This window comes from Pituophis catenifer, unplaced genomic scaffold (genome assembly GCF_029215685.1).
Source record: "Pituophis catenifer annectens isolate HBS135680 unplaced genomic scaffold, rPitCat1.0.hap2 SCAF_8, whole genome shotgun sequence".
NCBI lineage: Eukaryota > Metazoa > Chordata > Lepidosauria > Squamata > Colubridae > Pituophis > Pituophis catenifer.
In genome coordinates this window covers 24033455-24053419 of record NW_027256888.1, presented here as the reverse complement: position 1 = coordinate 24053419, position 19965 = coordinate 24033455, and the positions used below count along the sequence as shown (strand labels likewise).

The window sequence follows — 19965 nt, the reverse complement described above, 5'->3', positions numbered from 1 at the left end:
TGCCAGATATATTTTGACATTATTTTATTTAACTCCTCAAAGCGTTTTTTTTCCAGCTTTATCGGAATTGTTTAGAACAAGAATAATAATCTCAGCAAGATATTCATTTTTATAGAAGCTATTCTTCCTATCAGTGATAGTTGCACATTTTTCCACTTCTCCAGATCTAATTTGATTTGTTGCATTAGCTTAGTATAATTATCTTCTTTGATGGTTGCACATCTTGCTGTTAGTTGAATTCCTAGATATTTTACTTTCTTAACTATCTGAATATCTGTTTTCTTCATCAATTCTTTTTTCTGTTTATCTGTAAGATTTTTAACTAGTATTTTAGTTTTATCTTTATTTTCAATCCTGCAGCTTCACCATATTCTTCTATTTTTTTATTAATTTGGGTCGTTTCTTGTGGTTCTTCTAAAATAAATACCAGGTCATGTGCAAACGCCTGTAATTTGTATTTTACTTTTTTTATTTCCATATCTTTTATTTCTATATCTTGTCACACACACACACACACACACACACACACACACACACACACACATAAATACATGAACAGTGAGGCATCTCGGTATCATTCATTTAAATACAAGTAGTAATGATAGTATTATTATTATTTATGAGCCACGGTAGCGCAGTGGTTAGAGTGCAGTACTCACCGGCTGCCAGCAGTTTGGCAGATCAAATCTCACCAGACTCAAGGTAAACTCAGCCTTCCATCCTTCCGAGGTCAGTAAAATAAGGACCCAGATTATTGGGGGCAATATCCTGACTCTGTAAAACCGCTTAGAGAGGGCTGTAAAGCACTATGAAGTGGTATATAAGTCTAAATGCTATTGCTAAGTGCTATTGCTATTTGTTATTTAGATCACATTTATATAATTATGTTATTATATGTATTTGTGATAAAATGTAGGCCATTTAGTTGTTCAACATTTTAGTTCCCCATTCCAATGGCAATAACAATATCATTAAAGCATACATAGTGTCACCATCTTTCAACATCTAATCTTTATATCTAGCTATTACTTTTAGTATATTATATAAAAATATGCATAATAATATTCCCCCTATTTCTTGTTTCTGTCTCTGTTCTAGCTCCTAATAAAGCCAATCTTGGGTTCTATCCATCATCTCTTGCCCGTTTTAATATTTCAATTTTTATTCGTTTTTTAATTTGCCTCCCAAATTCCTCCCTTGGGTCTTCATCTCTATCTACATCTTTCCTGGTTAGCTTAAGTATTTCTTCCATCTCTACAGTAATGGCCAAAATTGTGGAAACGTTTTGGGAAAAATGTATTTTTGAGGTTTGATGACTAATAACACACTTTTTTGGGGGGGGAGTTTCAAGATAAACATATTCCACTGCTGGAATGGTCTGGGAATAGCCCAGACCTTAACCCAATTGAAAATCTATGGAGCTGACTAAAGAAACTTGTTGGTCAGAAGCGACCCAGCAATAAAACTCAGTTAATAGAAGCAATCATTCAATCTTGGTTTCACATTAGAACAGCTGCAGAACTAAAAGACTTGGTTCACTCATGGGAAGACGTTGTAAGGCCGTAATTCATGCTAAAGGTTACCCAACTAAGTATTAACCGACGTGATAATTTTTGTATATCTCGTTTTTTCTACGTGTTTCACTTTTCTTCTTTTTACTGTAACTGCTATTCTAATAGCAAATCCTTCATAAAAGTTATTGCATTACATTCTTGATTAAATTATATTTCCATTGATATATAATTTTATGGTACTACTCCCAAAAAGTGGTGTTAGCTAGTTTTAGAAAATACACTTTTCCCAAAAGGTTACCACAATTTTGGCCACTACTGTACTATCTTTTGTTGCCAAGCCTCCAGAGTATCTGCCCAAATCTCTATTTTCTTTTCAAAGATATCTTTCTGTTTATCCAGTATCATTTTTTGGTCTTTTAGCATGTATTTTCCCTGAATTGCTTCATAAGTTTTTATTGCCTTCTCTTTCTTATCTTCTTGTTTTATTTGTTGATTTGTCCATTCTATCTTTTCCCCTGGTCTATTATCTCCTCTATTTCCTGGGCTTTTTGATCATTATTCATTATTTGTCGTCATTGTACATGTATACACAGTATACCCATACAACAAAATTCACTTAACACCCAAAGACTAGGTCCAACAAACATAGCAATCCTCAAACATACTCCCACCTACCACAATTCTCCACCCCTAAACCACCCAAACATCCACACAACAGACCAAGTAGTACTGTCCAACAGCTCACTGATGGTGGCCCTTTAGTTCATTGTTGATTGCAATTATAGCTCTGGGATAAAAACTATTCAGAAAACATGTGGTCCAAGTTTTAATTGTTCTGTATCTTCTGCCAGAAGGCAACAGTCCAAAAAGATTGTGAGCAGGATGGGAAGATTCTCTGAGAATGTTATGCAACTTTCTCAAACAGTGAGATTTGAAGATGAAGATGTCATCAACACAGTATGTCCAGAATTTGTTTGGATGGTGAGTAGGGCTATGGTTTTGAGTTGTTGCATGGCTGCCAGAAATTATCCAGAACCAAAGAAAAGATACAGAAGGACGAAAGAAACAATGTAATCTACAAAATCAACAGCAACCATTGCAACCAATTCTACATGGGAGAAACATTTCAATTAAAAAACAGGATCCATGAACACCAGCTGGCAGTCAAATGCCACAATCCCAAATCCTTAGTCTTTACCCACACCTACACCAAACAGCAACAGTTCAATTGGAGCAACACAAAAATCATCTGCCACACTACCACCCGCCACGCTCATGAATTCATCAAAGCCTGGCACTCCACAAGCAATTTCATCAACAACTTACAAACCCCTCAGAATCCAAATCAACTGCACGACTAACCAGATAGCACCAACCCTCAACCAACCTGCGCAACTCCACCACCAACAGTTCACCTCCCAATGACCCTGACCTGATGTAATCTCCCTATCATAAGACCCATCACAAGACTCTCACTTGACACACCCACACCTGAAGTCCTTAAAAACTGAAAACACTAACACTGATATCCACTAAACTCCACTGAAGATGTTACCTAGCCTGATAACAAAACATTGGAAATCAACCCACAAGCTTGGAGAATGAACGTTTACCCTCATATTAATTTTTGTTTGAAAACCTGGGTCTCTGGAAACAAAGCAGAAATGCAACCTCGCACACCACCTATAAACTTGAGAGATAAGCATGAGAAAATAAAGCCTTGGATATATTCTCTTTAAACATGAAGTACCAGTATGACATTGGAACAGGATTCATTCCCCAGGAAAGTTTTACGCAAATAGATGGAGGTAAAGTAGATGAGCAACTATAAGACTTTTCTAAAGACATATCACTAAAGAAGCTTCTTCAGACCAAGAGGCTGTCAAAATGACTTTGAGATCATTTACCTGAACTTTCTGCTCCAAGATACTTGTTTAAGTATCTTTTAAACCGCCCATTTCCCTTACAGAGGGACTGTTACTTCTCAACTAACTATACTTTGCATTAATAAGTAAAATGTGATAGCTAATGTGATACTTGGAGATTCTGGAAATTGTCCATGCATCTTCAAGTTGCCAAGATTGAGAAATACTGCTTTAGGCTAATCCAGAGTTGGGCAACTATGGCAACTTCCCAACCAGTTGACTTCAATTCCTGAGTCCAGCATAGCTCAGTGAACTCCACAGGTCATAAAGTTGTCATAGTTACTCACTACTGAGCTAATCACTCCCTTTCCATCAGCACTTCCAAATCTCCTTCGTAGAGTTGTTATCAGAGGTGGGATTCAACTGGTTCAGGTGAACCAGTTAAGATTTTGCATAGTTCAGACTTCTGGCTGACGTCACAGTGATATTGGACAGGTCTCCGTGCTCCTGCGCAGAGTTCTCCACATTAGAGGGCACCGAAAGGCAGTAAAACCACCCTGGAGGGGTGGTGAAGAAAAGAGGGGCACTGTTGTGGTCTGCCAGCAGCCTGCGGAGTTGGCAGCGGAGTTGGACAGCAATGAGGCTGAGGAAGAACATGGACTAGTCCTGGAGGCTGGGGAAGGCCCGGATGAGGGCTCTGTGTCAGAGGCAGAGATGGGGCCAGGGCCATTGGGGAGTGATGTGCGGACTCCGGAGCCTCCAGAGGCTGACAATAGAGAGGCAGAGGAACAGGAGGAGCCTGTTCCTACTGCACGTATGAGAAGAGCTGCCAGAAGGCAGGAGCAGCTAAAGCAAAAAGGACAACTCAGGAGTAAGGCCAAGAGATGATTGGCCCCTCCCATAAGGCTTAAAAGACCAGCAACAGCTCTTGGGCTCTTTGTTGGAAAACAACATTGATAGATTTGTTTCTTATCTTGCTGCATCTGAACTTCTGCCAAGAAAAGCCTTTGGCAGGTTGCCAAAGTAGACCAAGATTGGTGATAAGGCTGAAGAATTGTGTTACTAAGAATTTGTTTTGAATTAATTTGGACTATGCTGAGAATGAGTTAATTCTCAGCTGTTCTAATAAATTCTGTTTGTTTAGAATTGATTGCTTCTGATAATACCTACTTGGGCCTAGGTCACAACAGGCAGGCACACTGCAAGTCACGGAGAGTTGCAATCTCTCCAGGGTTTTTTCCCCTTTCCTTCACAATGAGAAGAGGCAGCCAAAAATAGCTCGATGAAACTGGGACAGCTGAGGCAACACAGAAAGCACAGGATTGGTGTAAATGAACAGTGAATGGAACTGGGTGAGAATATTCCTTTTTTACTCAAAATCTAACCTTAAAAAGAGGGGGGAAATCCGAAAGAGTCTCTTAACACAATAAGAAATACACAATAAGCATACATAAATAATATTTAAAATAAATATTAAATAATATTTTAGCAGCATTAACTTTTTTCTTTAAGTGAAACCTCCATCAACATAAAAGATTCTGGAAACTATCCACTTTCTAAATCACCATCCTCTTGTTCTACAGTTTCAAAGTTATCTCTCCAGGATAGTGCATCAGTCACATCATTTACACATATCCGCAATATATCACCTAAAAGAAATAAACCATCTGGAACCACCACCATAGATAAGTTTGTGATAAAAACCAGCAGATTAGAAAAAGAGTTAATTGATGAAAAAATTGTTCGGTTTGTTTATATAACAAACTCTTCTTTCCGTCTGCTTGAAAACCCACACTTTGTTAATATGATTCAGCCATTGAGACTAGGATACAGTCCACCAAGTATTATTTATTTATTTATTGGTTCAATTCGATTTATATGCCGCCCTTTTCCGGAGACTCAGGGCGGCTTACAATGCGTTAAGCAAAGTAAATTAGATGTTGCAGGGAAACGGCTGGATAAAGTATATGATGAAGAAATTATGCAATGTGCAACAAATCTAGAAGATAAAATTGGTAACCTAAGTCTTGATAGGTGGAATAATGTCCATAATGATCCTATTGTATGTGCTTGTATAACAACAGAAGAAGGGAATGTATTCCTTGCAGAAACAATTGATACTTCAGGAAATGAACACACAGCAGCATACTTAGAAGAAGTAGCAACAAAAGTTATAACATGCGAAAAAAATTCAAATGTCAAGTACACAGTTTGGTCACAGACAATGCTGCAAATGTGTCCAAAATGAGAAGAAATTTAGAACATCATCAAGAAGCTACCAAGCTAGTAACATATGGTTGTAGAACACATTTGATGCACCTCCCAGCCAACAATTTCTGTGTCACAGAAATAAAGTTGTTTAAATTGCTAAATACTTCCGTAACAATCATTTTGCAGCATCAGCTCTGAAAATAATGGGTGGAACCAAGCTAACGCTCCCACAAGATGTTAGATGGTACGCTGTAGTGTACTGTTTTGAACAATATATAAAAAAACTGGCCTATTCTGATAACCGTCTGTGAGCAAAATCGAGAAAAATCTTCGCCATTGGGTTTAAGAGAAATGTTGAACCTATGCTGAGCATCCTGAAAACCGTTTTTGAAGCTTTAAACAAAATCCAGAAAAATAATTGTTTTATTGCTGACGCTGTTGAAATTTGAAGGAACTGAGCGAGCACTTAAAAACAGAACTACACACTGACAAGCAGAAATTACAAGATTTAAAAAAGCGAATGGGACAAGCACTGTCTCTAGCTCATTTTCTCACAAACGTTGTCAATATCTGGTACCAGTGTCAAACCTTAAGTGCTGAAGAAGAGGAGTTAGCCATGACATGGGTATCCAGCAATCATTGATTTCTAGTGCCAACTACAATGAACTTCAGAGCTAAGGGAGAACCATTCAAGAAATATATGTTTGCTGATGAGGTTTTAAAGAAAGTTTCACCAGTAAACTGGTGGAAGTCACTTAAGCACTTGGATTCAGAAAGTGTTGAAGTAATGATTTCAATTTTAACCACAGTGGCCTCTTCTACTGGCCTTGAAAGAATAAACTCTTCCTTTGGACTTGTTCACTCTAAATTGAGAAATCGGCTGGGGCCTGATAAAGCAGGAAAGCTGGGGGTTTTTTTTCCAGATCATAAACAAACAAGAGAATGAAGATGAAAATGAGTGAGCTGCAAAAGACCATGTTTGAATTTTTTTTTAATGTGGAACCACCTGATATATTCAGTTTAAGTTCTCATTTGTTTTTTCAAAAATACTTTATTTATGCACTTCAGTTACTAAACATTGATGTTTAAGCAAATACAAGAATATTTAATATGTTACTGTTTTAATTAAATAAAAGAATTTGAGTAGTTCTCCAAGTATGTGTGATTAACCTGTTAACCTAAAATCGGTTCTGATATTGCTGTTTTACTAACCTGACAGCTTAATTCTAAATAGGAAACTTTCATTTTGTTTGCAAATAATATTATTAAAGATTCTAACTACCAGCAAGAATGAGTCCTTACATTTATAGAGCACCTGTCATTTCAGATCCAACATGGCAGCAACTGTTAGCGCGCATCTACTCACCTGTTGCCCACCACATCTCTCATGTTATGTCACTGCCACATCACCAGCCATGCCATTAAAGTGAATGGGATGTCAGTGAGTCAACACTGGGTCAGAGGAGCTGCTGCTGTGGGACAGAGATGATAGCTGCTCTTTAAAAATTATGATTTAAATCAAGTTGATTTAAATCAAGCCTTTTTACTAGCGATTGAAATCATGATTGAAAACTTGATTTAAATGATTTCATTTAAATAGATTTCAATAGACTTGATTTAAATCAAATTCACCCTGCTTACAAGCAGTTCAGACCAAAACATTCATACCAAAATAAAGCACATGATACTCCAGATGTTTGTGGCAAGTATCCTAAATTAAACAAAGCTGCACAATATATTTAAAAATTAAATATAAAAATTAAAAATTAACCAATGCAACAATTATTCAGCCTGAAGGAGGATGCCTACTAAAAGAAGCCTGGTTCTCCAATAACAATTCCATCAACAGGCATATCAAACTGCCACCGGCCTACCAGGCTTTGAGACACCAGGAAAGACCCTGCAGGATGAGCAGAGACGGCTTTCCATCAGTGAGCAGAGACCAAAGGCACCCACCCCTCACCTCTTAGCATGCAGACTCAGCCTGTGAAAGCATAGTTAGTCTTGACCAAACACAGAGCAACCCGGCAGGGCTGTCTCAAACTGTAACAGATAAATTAATGAGAAATGAACCTGGCCGATCACGAGGTCATGGACATGGCAGCAAATTGCAATGGCTGACAGCCTAACATCATCCCCCACTGATAAGCAAGCTAGGAAGGAGGAAACAGTAGGAATTAAGCCTCTATTATCCAGCATGACGACAGCAAAAACAACACAGCTGATTACAAGTGGGAGACGGCTGGAAGAGCCTATTACACGCGCAAGGGCCAAATTGATTAATAGCATATAAAGGCAAAGATCTCTGTAATGGTAATTTAATACTCTGACGATGTCAGCAGATGGCTGACGAATGCTTAGTTAAATGAAATTTTAATTATTTTAAAAATTTAAAAATTTTAAGTTCTGGAGCTCGCAGGATATATGTATGTATATATGTATGTTTTCCCGAAAATAAGACCCTGTCTTATATTTTTTTGAACCCCGAAATAAGGGCTTGGCCTTATTATCGGGGGGGGGGGTTCTTATTATTTTGGGGGTGCAGAAGACAGCAAGCGTGGCCACCTCATGACTTCTGCTTCTGTTCAAGAAGTTTGATTGAACTCGCGAGGTTTTTTTTTACACGTTGTAGGGTAAAACCAAACTTCTCGCGAGTTCAAGAAGTTTGATTGAACTCGCAAGGTTTCTTTTACCCTACATGTTTGCCTGCAGACAACAGCAAGACACGCGACCGAGCTACAAGGCAGGTAAGACACATTTCATGTCTCCCTAGCCCCACCCCTCCCCACTTGCCATCCCCAAATTGCATCCAATTGGGGCAGGGACAGAAAGTCCTGCCATGCCCGGTGAGAGGGGGAGAAGAGATGGCAAGGAGAGACAGCCCTGTCTCACTCTATGCCTCTCGCTTCTCCCCCACCCCCCTCAATAAAGAGCCGGGCACTGTGGAAAAGGGAGCCAGGCGGGCACGGGCTTTGGCCATCTGGGGCTGCTGGGAATCGCCCAGTGGAGAGTTTGCAAGGGATCACTTCCCCTTTGCCTTCTCTCCCAAAAGCACTCCTCGGGCACAGCCACTTCTGCAGCAGGAGACTCGCGCCTCGCGCCAGCCTTCCGAAGGGTACTATAGCAGCAGCTATCCACAATTTGTTAACCCTTATTTCATCCTGACCCACATTGCCCAGTATGGTCGGGACGAAATAAGGGTAAAAAAATTGTGGATAGCTGCTGCTATAGTATGTTTTGGAAGGCTGCCACAAGGCACACGGGGCGCATCGCTTGGCCTCCTGCTGCAGAAGTGTCCGCAAGCCATGGCAAAAATGGCCGCGCTTGCTGGAGGGCTTATTTTCAGGGGAGGGCATATATTTATGACCACCCCAAAAATCAGGCTTGGCCTTATTTTTGGAACATGTCCTATTTTCGGGGAAACACAATATATATACGTATATATGTATGTATAATACTTTTCTAGTCAGGGTTTTTTCTTACGTAGCTCAAGATGTTTGTATAGCCATAGTGGGATGATATCTCAAATCACCACTTTCAGGCTTTATCAGACATTTTGTGTTGTCTGTTGTGAGACTTAAGGGAGACTGGGATAGTACTATTTCTGTCTTATGAGACTTCATCGGCCAGCCACACCCTTATTTTATGACTCCTCCCTGTAAAGGTCAAATATTTATTTTTATTTTGTTCTTTTAATTCGTAAGTTCATATGTATAATACTTTTCTAGTCAGGGTTTATCACGGTATATAATTTATTATAACCTAGTCATTTATTTGGCAAGGAGGAAAACAAGCTTGGTGCAAAGCAAAGCTGTAGCATTTCCCCAATTCAATGAATGATTGGTCCTTGGCAGCCACCAACAACATTCTAGGATAATAAAGATGGCAAGCATGTTTATAAAGAATGCATTCTTTGTTTGGGTGTGTCTCCATCAACCTACGATACACAATGTAAAACAGAAAGACATACAACTTTACAACCTGTGGCAAAGGGTGGCAAAGAAAACTTGAGAATGATAGAGACAAGGAGCAGTTAGGTCAGTTTTCTTTCCAGTAAAGAATATATGTAGTTCAGGGTTGAACTAATGATATTTTTTGAATTTGTTTTACTTCAGATGTTTAATTACCAATAATGATATTGCCTAATCTGGTAATGAAAACAACCAAGCTCAGAGAGTGCCAAGAATCCACAATTTTCTTTTTTACTCAATGTATGTCTTGGGACTTATACTGCCCATTGTGGCATCCATTTTGTGAATAAACATGGATAAAGCACACAACAATCTTAAAATTTCCAATAGATTTCACTAGCCCCCAAAGTTCTCCCTTCCTGATTTGCAAATGCACCATACATGAACATACACGCTTTGACTATTCTTGGATCCAAAAAAGCTCTGTCTAAAGATATTTGAATGAAGACAGGTGGCACGTGAAACTCACATGTAACTCACATGATTCTACCATGTTTCATTCAAAGAATATCCCAAATATGGAAAACTGATATATAAAAAGAAAGCTTAGATAGTTTTTCTGCATCCTGAGGATTTTCAACAATTTTCATTTGTGAGAGACTGCAGATATGTCTGTTGCATCAAGCAAATAGATAACAACTACTCCAAGCTGATTGGAATCACCCTGGCCATTAATGTCCTTGAAATATCTTAATTTTCTAGTGATGGCTTTCAGATATAAGGTTTAGATTGAGGGAAAACCCTGCCTTTAGATAAATATTTGACTTTCCTGGGAAGCCAAATTATTGTTAGCATTTCCCCATTTTATTGCTTAAGGCATCTAAATAAGCAAGATAAAAGCTTTCCCCTTAATTTTAAAGAACAGATGGAACAAATATAAAACTCCTGAAAAATTCTCTGCATTTTCCACAAAACATGGCTAACTCTACTTAGATGTTTGCATCCTCATTAACCTGCCTTATTATGGCTCACTTGAGCTGGTCTTCCAGGTCACCATCTGGTGAGGATTTGTAACAGATTAAGAAAAGAGTTCAACCGAGGTGTTCTCATGGCTGACCTGATCCACTTTCTAATATCTTAGAGTTCATTTCCTCAGCATGATCAGTCATGTGTCCTTTTTAAAAGAGCCTAAAAAACAGAAACTCTAGATCCTTCATCTGATTGAGATGATTAACCAAGTTTGGGCAACTGCAATTACTGAAAAAAATAATTAACTGTAAATTTAGAGAACATTGTAAGACACAGCTGTATTTTTTATTTTATTTTTTTGTAATAGGAAACACATTAAAACAGCCTTCACTTTTTTTTTCTTCCTAGCATTTTGTCCACCTTAGTTGATAGTCTGTTTCTTTTGTACTGCATTCCCGTAGCTAGATAAGATGATTTGCATTCAGAGAGACCTGAAATTTGGCAATCAAATAGATGTCCTCTATCACCATTGCTGTTTATTTTGACTTTAGAAGTTTTAAATAGAAACATTAGATGAAATGAGATAAAAGGGATGAAAATTAAAAAAGAAGAGTATAAATTGCAGGCTTTTGCAGATGATTTAGTATTCATCATAGAGGAACCACAAATAACAGGCCCTAAATTACTAGAACAAATAGAGGGATATGGAAAGGAGTCTGGCTTGAAAATAAAGATAAAACAAAAATTTTGGTGAAAAATATTACAGAAAAACAAAAAAGAGAGATAAAAGAGAATTTAGATATACAAGTGGTGAAAAGAGTTAAATACCTTGGAGTATATTTAACCTCAAGATGCGTAACAGTAAAAGAAGATAACTATTATAGATTAAAACAACAAATCGAGAAAGATTTGGAGAAGTGGAAGAATCTCCAATTATCATTTACGGGACGGATTGCAATAATAAAGATGACTATATTACCAAGATTACTATTTCTATTCCAGACAGTACCAATAAAAATTGAAAAGACTTACTTTCAACACCTTAATAAGATAATAAGGAAATTTATATGGCAAGGGAAAAAAGCAAGAATAAGCATAAAAATGCTTCAAGATACGAGATTACAAATTGGATTTGGACAGCCGAATTGGGAATTATATTACCAGGCAGCAGCATTGACATGGTTGAAGGAATGGGTTGAATTAAGAAACATAAGATTATCAACATTGGAAGGCCATGATTTACAGCTGGGATGGCATGCATTTTTGTGGTATGGTAGAAATAAGATACATACTTACATAGACATTATATAAGGAATGCATTGTTATTGGTATGGGAGAAGGTCAGAGATAAATATTATGTGAAAATACCAATATGGTTATCAACAATGGAAGCTTTAATACACCCAAATGTTTTTAATTTTGGAAATATTGTTAGATACAGGGATTTATTAACAGATAAGGGGGAATTGAAAGGGAAACGAGAATTGGAAGAACAGGGGATTGAGACAGATGTACATGCAGATACAAACAAGATATGAAAAAGATGCTAAATTATATGGTTTTTATCTAGAAAAGACAGAATTGGATAGGATACACACAGGAACAGAGGATAAATTAATTTGAAAAATTATAATTTCTTACTTAGTATTGAATTGGAGGAGGAGTAAGTAAAAGAAACAATGATAACTTGGGCAAAGAATTTTGGATATTCAATTGATCTAGACAAATGGCAACAATTATGGGAAAGGAATTATAAATTAACAATGTCCACTGCATATAAGGAAAATCAATATAAAATGTTTTATAGATGGCACATGCCATCTGAGAAACTGGCAAAAATGTTTAAAGATAAGACATTACATACTATAGTACTACTATATATCCCTGCAATTTCCTACCAAGAAAATTTACAAAATAAGTTTGCATAATTAAATTACTACATATAACAAAGTTAATAGTCAACGAGTCTATATGACAGTGATTCTCAGTTTCTAACTTCTTTTCATTTTAAGTTCATTCCATCCCTTTTATCATTATTTTAAAAGTCTATATAAGTATGATCATATGTACGTTTGTGCGCATTACTCAATCTACGCATATCTGTGGTCAAACTTCCTTATACACACACTTTTGTCCACCAGGTAAAAGGAAATGGTAGTAGTAAACAGATAAAATTAGTACTATTTCCTTCATCATAGATCACCAAGGAGGAAAAATGGGTATTTTTAAATGGGTATTAATTCAGCCAAATTTATTTAATCCGTTTTATTCGATTTTAAATTTTGTATATTTATGTGTTTTACTTCATGGCTGTGCACCGCCCTGAGTCCTTCGGGAGTAGGGCGGTATAGAAATTTAATAATAAAAAAAAATAAATAAAATAAAAACCAACATATGGATAAATGAGATTATAGAGGACCCAATCAATTCATATTATCCAAATCCCCATAATTTATTTGTTTGAGGAGTGAAAAATAGAAGCCTACTCTGCCTAAAAGGAAGGAAAAGTATTCCAAGAAAATTCATTGCAGAATGTTTATTAATTGCAAGTCTCACTCATCACCTTCTTCACACAACACACACTGAATTCCCTGAGGTAACAACAGCTCAATGCCCAAGAGACAGTTATTTCATGCTTCAGACTCAGATCTGAATTTTTTAGGTTCTTTTCTTATTGACAGCAATCAAAGGATGAATTTGATAACTGACAACTGCCAAAGTTGAAAAAAACTCATATCTATCAGTTTATTGTACTTTAGCAACTCATTGGACTAAAGATGACAAGTTAACCCTGCATTGAGAAAGTGAGGCTTGGGTGCAAATGATGCTTTCTTTGAAACCCCAAAAATGTACCAAGCAAACAAGCAGATGGGGAAAAGCAATTTAGCAGCTATGAGACACAGATAATGTAAGGGGATTAACATGTGAGAAAATATCTTGTTGACCTTATTTTTTTCTGAGATTCTGGTATTTGAATTTTAAAAGTCCGATACAATAATTTATTCATTTATTTATTTCTCAAAGTTGTATGGCTGCCCACTTATCCAATGAAACAAGACCCCTCTAAAAATAATATCAATTCTTTCCAAAATAACATTGACCCAAAGTTCCCAGACCTCCAATAAGTAAAGATCCAGGCCCTGATGGACATTAAGACCATCTACCTGCCCTACTGTAAGCCCACCTGCTCTGGAGACACCCCCCCCAACTTTAAAATGTCTTTCTAAGAAAGTCTGCCTGGTTTCTGTTCTGGTCTTTTTAGCACCAAGGAGATATCTTATGTTTTTTTTTTTGAGTTAGGTAAATCAGTTTTAAGGTTTAACAACTCCTGGTATTATTTACTATTCTGCCCTTATTTCTAACACTACAAGTTGCCCGAGACATAGGAAGGTTTAGAAATCTGCTGCTCAAGACACAAGAAAGCTGCTAAACAAATATTTAAAACTTTGTTTGCATTGTTTTATACTTAAATAAATAGATAAACAAAAGTAAAATAAAAACCAAGTTGATAAGCCAATTACTGAATTACTGTAATAGAAACACGAAGAAATGTATGATTTATGCAGAAAGAACTTTATCTCTTCATATAAAGAAACCAGGGCTTTTGCCAGGGCTTTTTATTTATTTATTATAAGGCTTTTGAAAAATATCAAAATGGATATCAAAAAAGAAAGCTTTTCTGGGAGGGAAAGGGGAAAGGATGGGATTCTTTGTACCATTGGCTGTTAAAACCTCCTTTACATCTTCCCCTGGATAACCACAATTCCACCTGTCCATGTTTTTAGTTGGTGTAAAATCAATACATATTTTGGTGCAAAGTATTAATTTGTTGATTAGTTGCATATACCTGCAACTAATCAACAATGGGTCAGAATGGTGATACTTGCAAAAAAAAAGGATGGATCTTTAATCATGCATTCACGGCCACCATCTTGATTTTTTTCATAGCTTTCTGGGCGATCCCTGTGCAAATTCCACCTTTATATGATGTTACCAATGTCCTGATGTCTCTTAAAATTATGTAAAGATGCAGTTTGTGTCTCTCAACCTCTTTCTAGATACTCTTGTTAGCTTCTCATTGCCAGGCAATTAATTCTTTTAATAAAAGTTGTGTCCTACTGAAAACTGTATAACAGTACATCTACTGCTTTAAAAAAGTAGCTAATAATATTGTCAGTAGAGTTCTTAAGCAACTCACAGATATACTTTACATCAATCAATACATAGCCAGGATTTTTTTTTAATCACAAGATGGGAATACCCATGAATACACAATATGGCATATTCAGTATTGAATGTCCACTTTAAGAAATGGACAGGTATAGAAGCCCCCTTATCTGATCACTAACTTGGTAGTGGCATTTTCTCCTGTCCTTCAAGGCCATTCTCTATGTCCTCTATAAATATCTATGGAGAGAAATGACATCCCCCATTTCATCTATGTGACATTTCCAAATTCTTCACTTTGGGGATATTCTGCCATCCCCAATTATTATTCTACCTGGTAAGACAAAAATAAGAGAACCGCTTAGAGTAGCCCCACAGTGAGACAGGTGGCAAATAAATTTAACAAATACATAATCAGAGAGTAAGATTATTCAGAAATCAGATCCCTCAAAAAGGAACAAGTTAACTTTTTATGCACAACCATCTTGCCTCAAAACACAATTTTTGTTCTGGGGGAAAGTGCCAGATGGCTTCTTTTTCTAAAACCTTTTCCACTACTCTTCTTTTTGATGATTTAGCAAAACACACATACACACATATATATCTAAAACTATTCACAAGAAAATCATTCCACTCTTCTGTTGGTTTGGCACAGTGAGTTTCTCTCAAAACATAAACTCAAACTACACTGCTTTGCAAAACTACCATCTCAGATAGTATCTCCTTGTATTTTTTCAAAGACAAATTAATATTTAATATATACCTACCTTGAGGGAAGTAATTGGGCTGAACAATGCAGAGGAAAGCGTGGACAATGTGGAACAAAATCCCTATTGTTCCGGGCTCATAGTAAGCATTGGTGTTGTATATCTTGTGGGGAACATACCCAAAATCTAGAGTTTCAGAAGGCATTTGAGGCAAAGGCTGCCGTTCAGAAATTGTTCTCCCACAGAACAATAAAAGAAGCAATAAATAAACTTCTCTAGCCATGGCTGACCAAACTCATAGACAGAGGCAGAAGGGAGGTGAATAACACCCTTGAGATGAGATGAGCTTTGCTGAGCATATACTTCAAAATGCTTTTCTCTGAGCTCTTCATAGGAATCTGATTAATAAAAAGAGAAAAGAGCTGTTTAACAAGTGACATCTTATTCCTGGAAATCAGCAGATCCCCATCCTATAATGAATATAATATCCTATGAAATTTTAAATCTTGGTATCTTTGCAGGAAGCATATTGGAAAAGATCTGTGTCCATTACTTAAGTCCTTTTATTACAAGGAAAAGAAGGAACCACAACTAGGTTCTTGTACCAAACTAAAATTTAAAATAAATGTTCCACTGTTAACATTTTTTCATTATTAAAAATGGGGTCTGGGATTAACCAATCATCAACCTTGGATCTACATTTACAGATGCAACATTTACCATTTTAACATGAGAACGGCAATTAAAGTAATAAAGGTGGGATAAAAATTTAATAAATAAATAAAAATCTGTCTCTCCCACCCCCACCCCCCAAGTCTCCATGGTGAACTACAATGCAGCTGAAAAATCAGTGCAATGGATTGTGGATTTCTCAGCAGAATTTCCAAACTGGGGTAAACTCTCTTTCAAATCAAAGTTGGTAACTTCAAGATGATGTAGTTTTCATGGCAACCAACCCCAATCAAGGGTTTCTGGAGGCAGTTGGTGCAGTGATGTGGCATCACCTTCTTCTGGAATCAGGAAGTATATTTTAGGAAAGGATAAAAATAATAAATGCCAGGGCTAGCTAATTTTCTGCTTTGTGTTCAAGAAATTGGCATTAGCAGTCAAGGACACAGAGTTGTTTAGCTCCTTCTGAAGTTAACCACCTGGAGTAAATCACCCTCACTACCATATCGAAACTTCACCATGGTTATTTTGGTTTATTCAACTAACTCAGTTGTTGTAGAATATACAGCACCATAAACCATGGCAATGTACATTATAAGCTAACACCTGGTGCAAAGGTTTGCAGACATTTTGAAGCCAGTGAATTGCAGAGAAGGAAACTTTTAAAATAACACTCTAGGTAGTTATCATAATCAGGGTTGTGACTGACTTTTTGAGTGTTCACTGCGTTATTTTATTTGTTTGTTCTCTTGCCACGGTGCCGGTTGCTAGAAAGCAACTGGCCCGAATTATTTTCAAAATGTAGCAATTATCTTTCTTAGTTAGTGAGGTGTTTTATTTTCTTTATAACAAATGAATGAGTTTTATTAGAGAACTTTTCTTCGCGTTTCTTTTCAGAATATTGCAACAAGGAATAAGCCTTGATCCATCCTCTAACCAGGGTGATTTGTCCCAGAGCCAAACATGGGATTAATCAATGCCCTGACATCTGGTAGCTCGGACGGTTGATTTATGGCTTTTTTCCTTGTTTTGTTATTTCTGATAAGAGATGATAGGCAATTAGTTTTTAGCTACTGAGGTACGCTAATTATTTTGCTAAGATGCCGAAACAGAAGAAAAACAAATACAAAATGTATTTTGCTGAGAAGGTGGCAGAAAGGAGGTTTTCAGATTTCCAGCCCCTTGCTAAAGCCACACGCCTGGAACAAGAAGAAGCCGTGGGAGAAGGAAGGAAGGGAGATAACAAAGAAATTGCTTTTGAAGATAACGTACTGGAACTGAGGTCAGTGACGTCTTCTTCTGAATATGCATGCTCTCAAAAAGTCCTCCTAGAACCTTCTGAATTTGTAACGCTCGGTGCAAGGCCAAAGCAAACTGCCGAGCAAAATTACTCCCACGCAGAGAGAGAAACAATTCATTATTCTCCTCGAAGCTCTAAGCTCACCCTGGATGAGCTGGCTATGAAAGCCTATCGTGACCGTATAAAATTCTATGAACAGGAGCTATCCCAGGCAAAAATGGCTATATCTATGCTTGAGCAAGATAAGGGAGAATCTAGTGACTTAAGATTTTCAAAAGGGGCCATCTTGTCTTCTTCCTCAGAGCCAAAGACATTCCCCCTGGTGGATTTTGTGTCAGGCCAATTAAGGCAGAGAGCACTGCATACGTCACATGAAAGTCTCCCTGATCAAGTTACATATAAACCTGCCACACAGCCATTTCTTGTAACTGCAAAGCTGCCCGAAGCTAAAGGTGCAGCACCATCTGCTGGCGAAAGTAATTTACTACAGGAAGCTGAAATGCCACAACTGTTTCCACAGGCCCAAACTCAAACACCCCCTGGTGGTGTTGGTGTCTTTTTAGATGGAACACAGCCACGCTTAGTGCAGCAAAGGCAAATGACTGCATCCCCAGCAGATCATGCCAATATTGCAGATCAAGCACAAATGGCAACTGGAATACAGCAGATTCCAGTGCATCAGCCACAGCAGCTACAAATGCCTGCATATGTGCCCCAGCCACAAGTGCAAATAGGGCCAGCTCCTGGCCCACCTCCAATGGCACAACCAAGACCATTTTTAGGTCCACAACAGGCACAGCAAATACCACAGGCATTTCTGCCAGCACAGTCAGCATATCAAATGCAGGCTCCTTACCAGGCATTTTCTGTCTCTCCACTAACTGGTGAGTCAAAACTAAAAATGTCAGGACACAATTACAAAGCCTGGGTCAGTGAGATTACACTATTGCTTCTTAGAGAAGGCACTCACTCCATGGTTTTTAATCCTCCTGCTCAACCTTGGATTTATGCAATAAGAGATTTAGAGATAAGGGCTCGCACAACATTATTGATGTCCATGGATACTGAACTGCAGGTCACTTTTCCACCAAATACAAAAGCCCAACAAATTTGGGCTGAATTGGAAAATTGCTACAGGCCTATCTCAATTGAATCTTCATGTTTACTCATGTCTGAACTCCACGGTTCGAGATTGAAACCCGGTGAACAAATTGGAGGACATTTGACCAAACTGAAAGGACTGAGAACAGAATTGAGAGAAAGAGGCCATAACATTGAAGATATTCAAATGATCAGCATCATTATTAACTCTTTGAATTATGAATGGAAAGATGCTGTTACAAAAATTAACCAAGTCCCAATTGCTCAACGCACAGTGGACAATGTCTGTAGACTTTTAATTGAAGAAGAGGCATTCATGTTGGCCACGCCACACTTGAGAGGACCACCCGCATCAAGAGTTCCAGCTAGGCGCCCCTTCCGAGGAAGGACCTATGCTCCAAGGACGCCAAGATGCTACACCTGCAATCGTGTGGGACATGCCACCTGGGATTGTCCAAAACGAGTTCCAGCTCCCATCACGTACCAGCCCAGAGGAACAGATTCCAGAGGCAGAGGCAGAGGTGGAAGACAAGGTCGTCGTGGTCCCCGGCGTGATCCACAAACTCCACTCGCCACATTGGCTTTAACCAATGATCCACAACCTCAACCAGAGTACGACAGACAACTCCTGTGGACTATGGACAGTGGTGCAGCATTGCATGTTACCTACAGAAAGGAACTTTTCACAGAAATGCACGAGCCTGAACCAGAGCTACGTGAACTTTATTCTTTTTCAAATCATCCTTGTCAGGTCAAAGGAAAAGGAACTGTTTATGTTGAAGAGCTCGATGCATTCATTCCTGATGTTTATTACATACCAACAGCAACCAGTAATTTGCTTAGTCAGAGTCACTTGTCTAGAATGTTAAAATTCCAGGTTCACCACCTTGAAAATGCAAGTTACATAGTTAAAGACGGAGATATTGTTGCTGGAACCATATTAATTGGTGGTGTTTATTACTTAAAGCCAAAGCCTAAACCGCAAACACAGGCAAGTATGCAAACTCCAAAAAGGGAGAGCACAGGCCCAGAGAGAGATGCTCCAGAGAGAGATCCTGTTGCTACCCCTAAGGCTCCTAAAGCCAACAAAAATAGAATTGGTAAACAGGTTGCTCAGAGCAAGCCTGAGGTTCCGCATAAAAATGTTAATGTTGAGAATTCACTAACAGGTAAACCTTTGCATTCCAGGTGTATCCATAAATGGCATAGAAGATTGGGGCATGCCAGTTTCCGTGTTCTTAGGAAGATGCCGCAGTTCGCAAAAGGTTTGGGTCTAAAGGGGTATAAGGTGTTTTTGGATTGTGCTGTCTGCAAAAAGGCCAAATCCAAAGCAGCAGCCATTCCCAAACATGCTACACGCCTGTCAACACACATTTTTGATTTGGTTCACATTGACATAGTTGGTCCTTTCCCGCCATCATTTGGTGGTAGAAAATATTTTCTAACAATTGTTGATAATTACTCTAGATATGGATATGTATATCCTATGAAAGAAAAATCAGAGACTTTTCAGATCTTTAAAGACTTTGCAGCCCTTGTTTCTACCCAACA

At 38.0% G+C, this 19965-nt stretch overlaps 1 protein-coding gene across 1 annotated transcript in view; it reads right to left on the bottom strand.

Moving 5' to 3' along the window:
- The window catches only part of PROM1 (prominin 1), a 207408-nt gene extending 191781 nt beyond the window's left edge, over positions 1-15627 (bottom strand). Inside the window, exon 1 of the mRNA XM_070948434.1 lies at positions 15405-15627. Within this exon, the coding sequence (XP_070804535.1) occupies positions 15405-15627 (223 nt within the window). The remainder of the gene's footprint in view (positions 1-15404) is intronic.
- Between the last annotated feature and the right edge of the window lie 4338 nt (positions 15628-19965).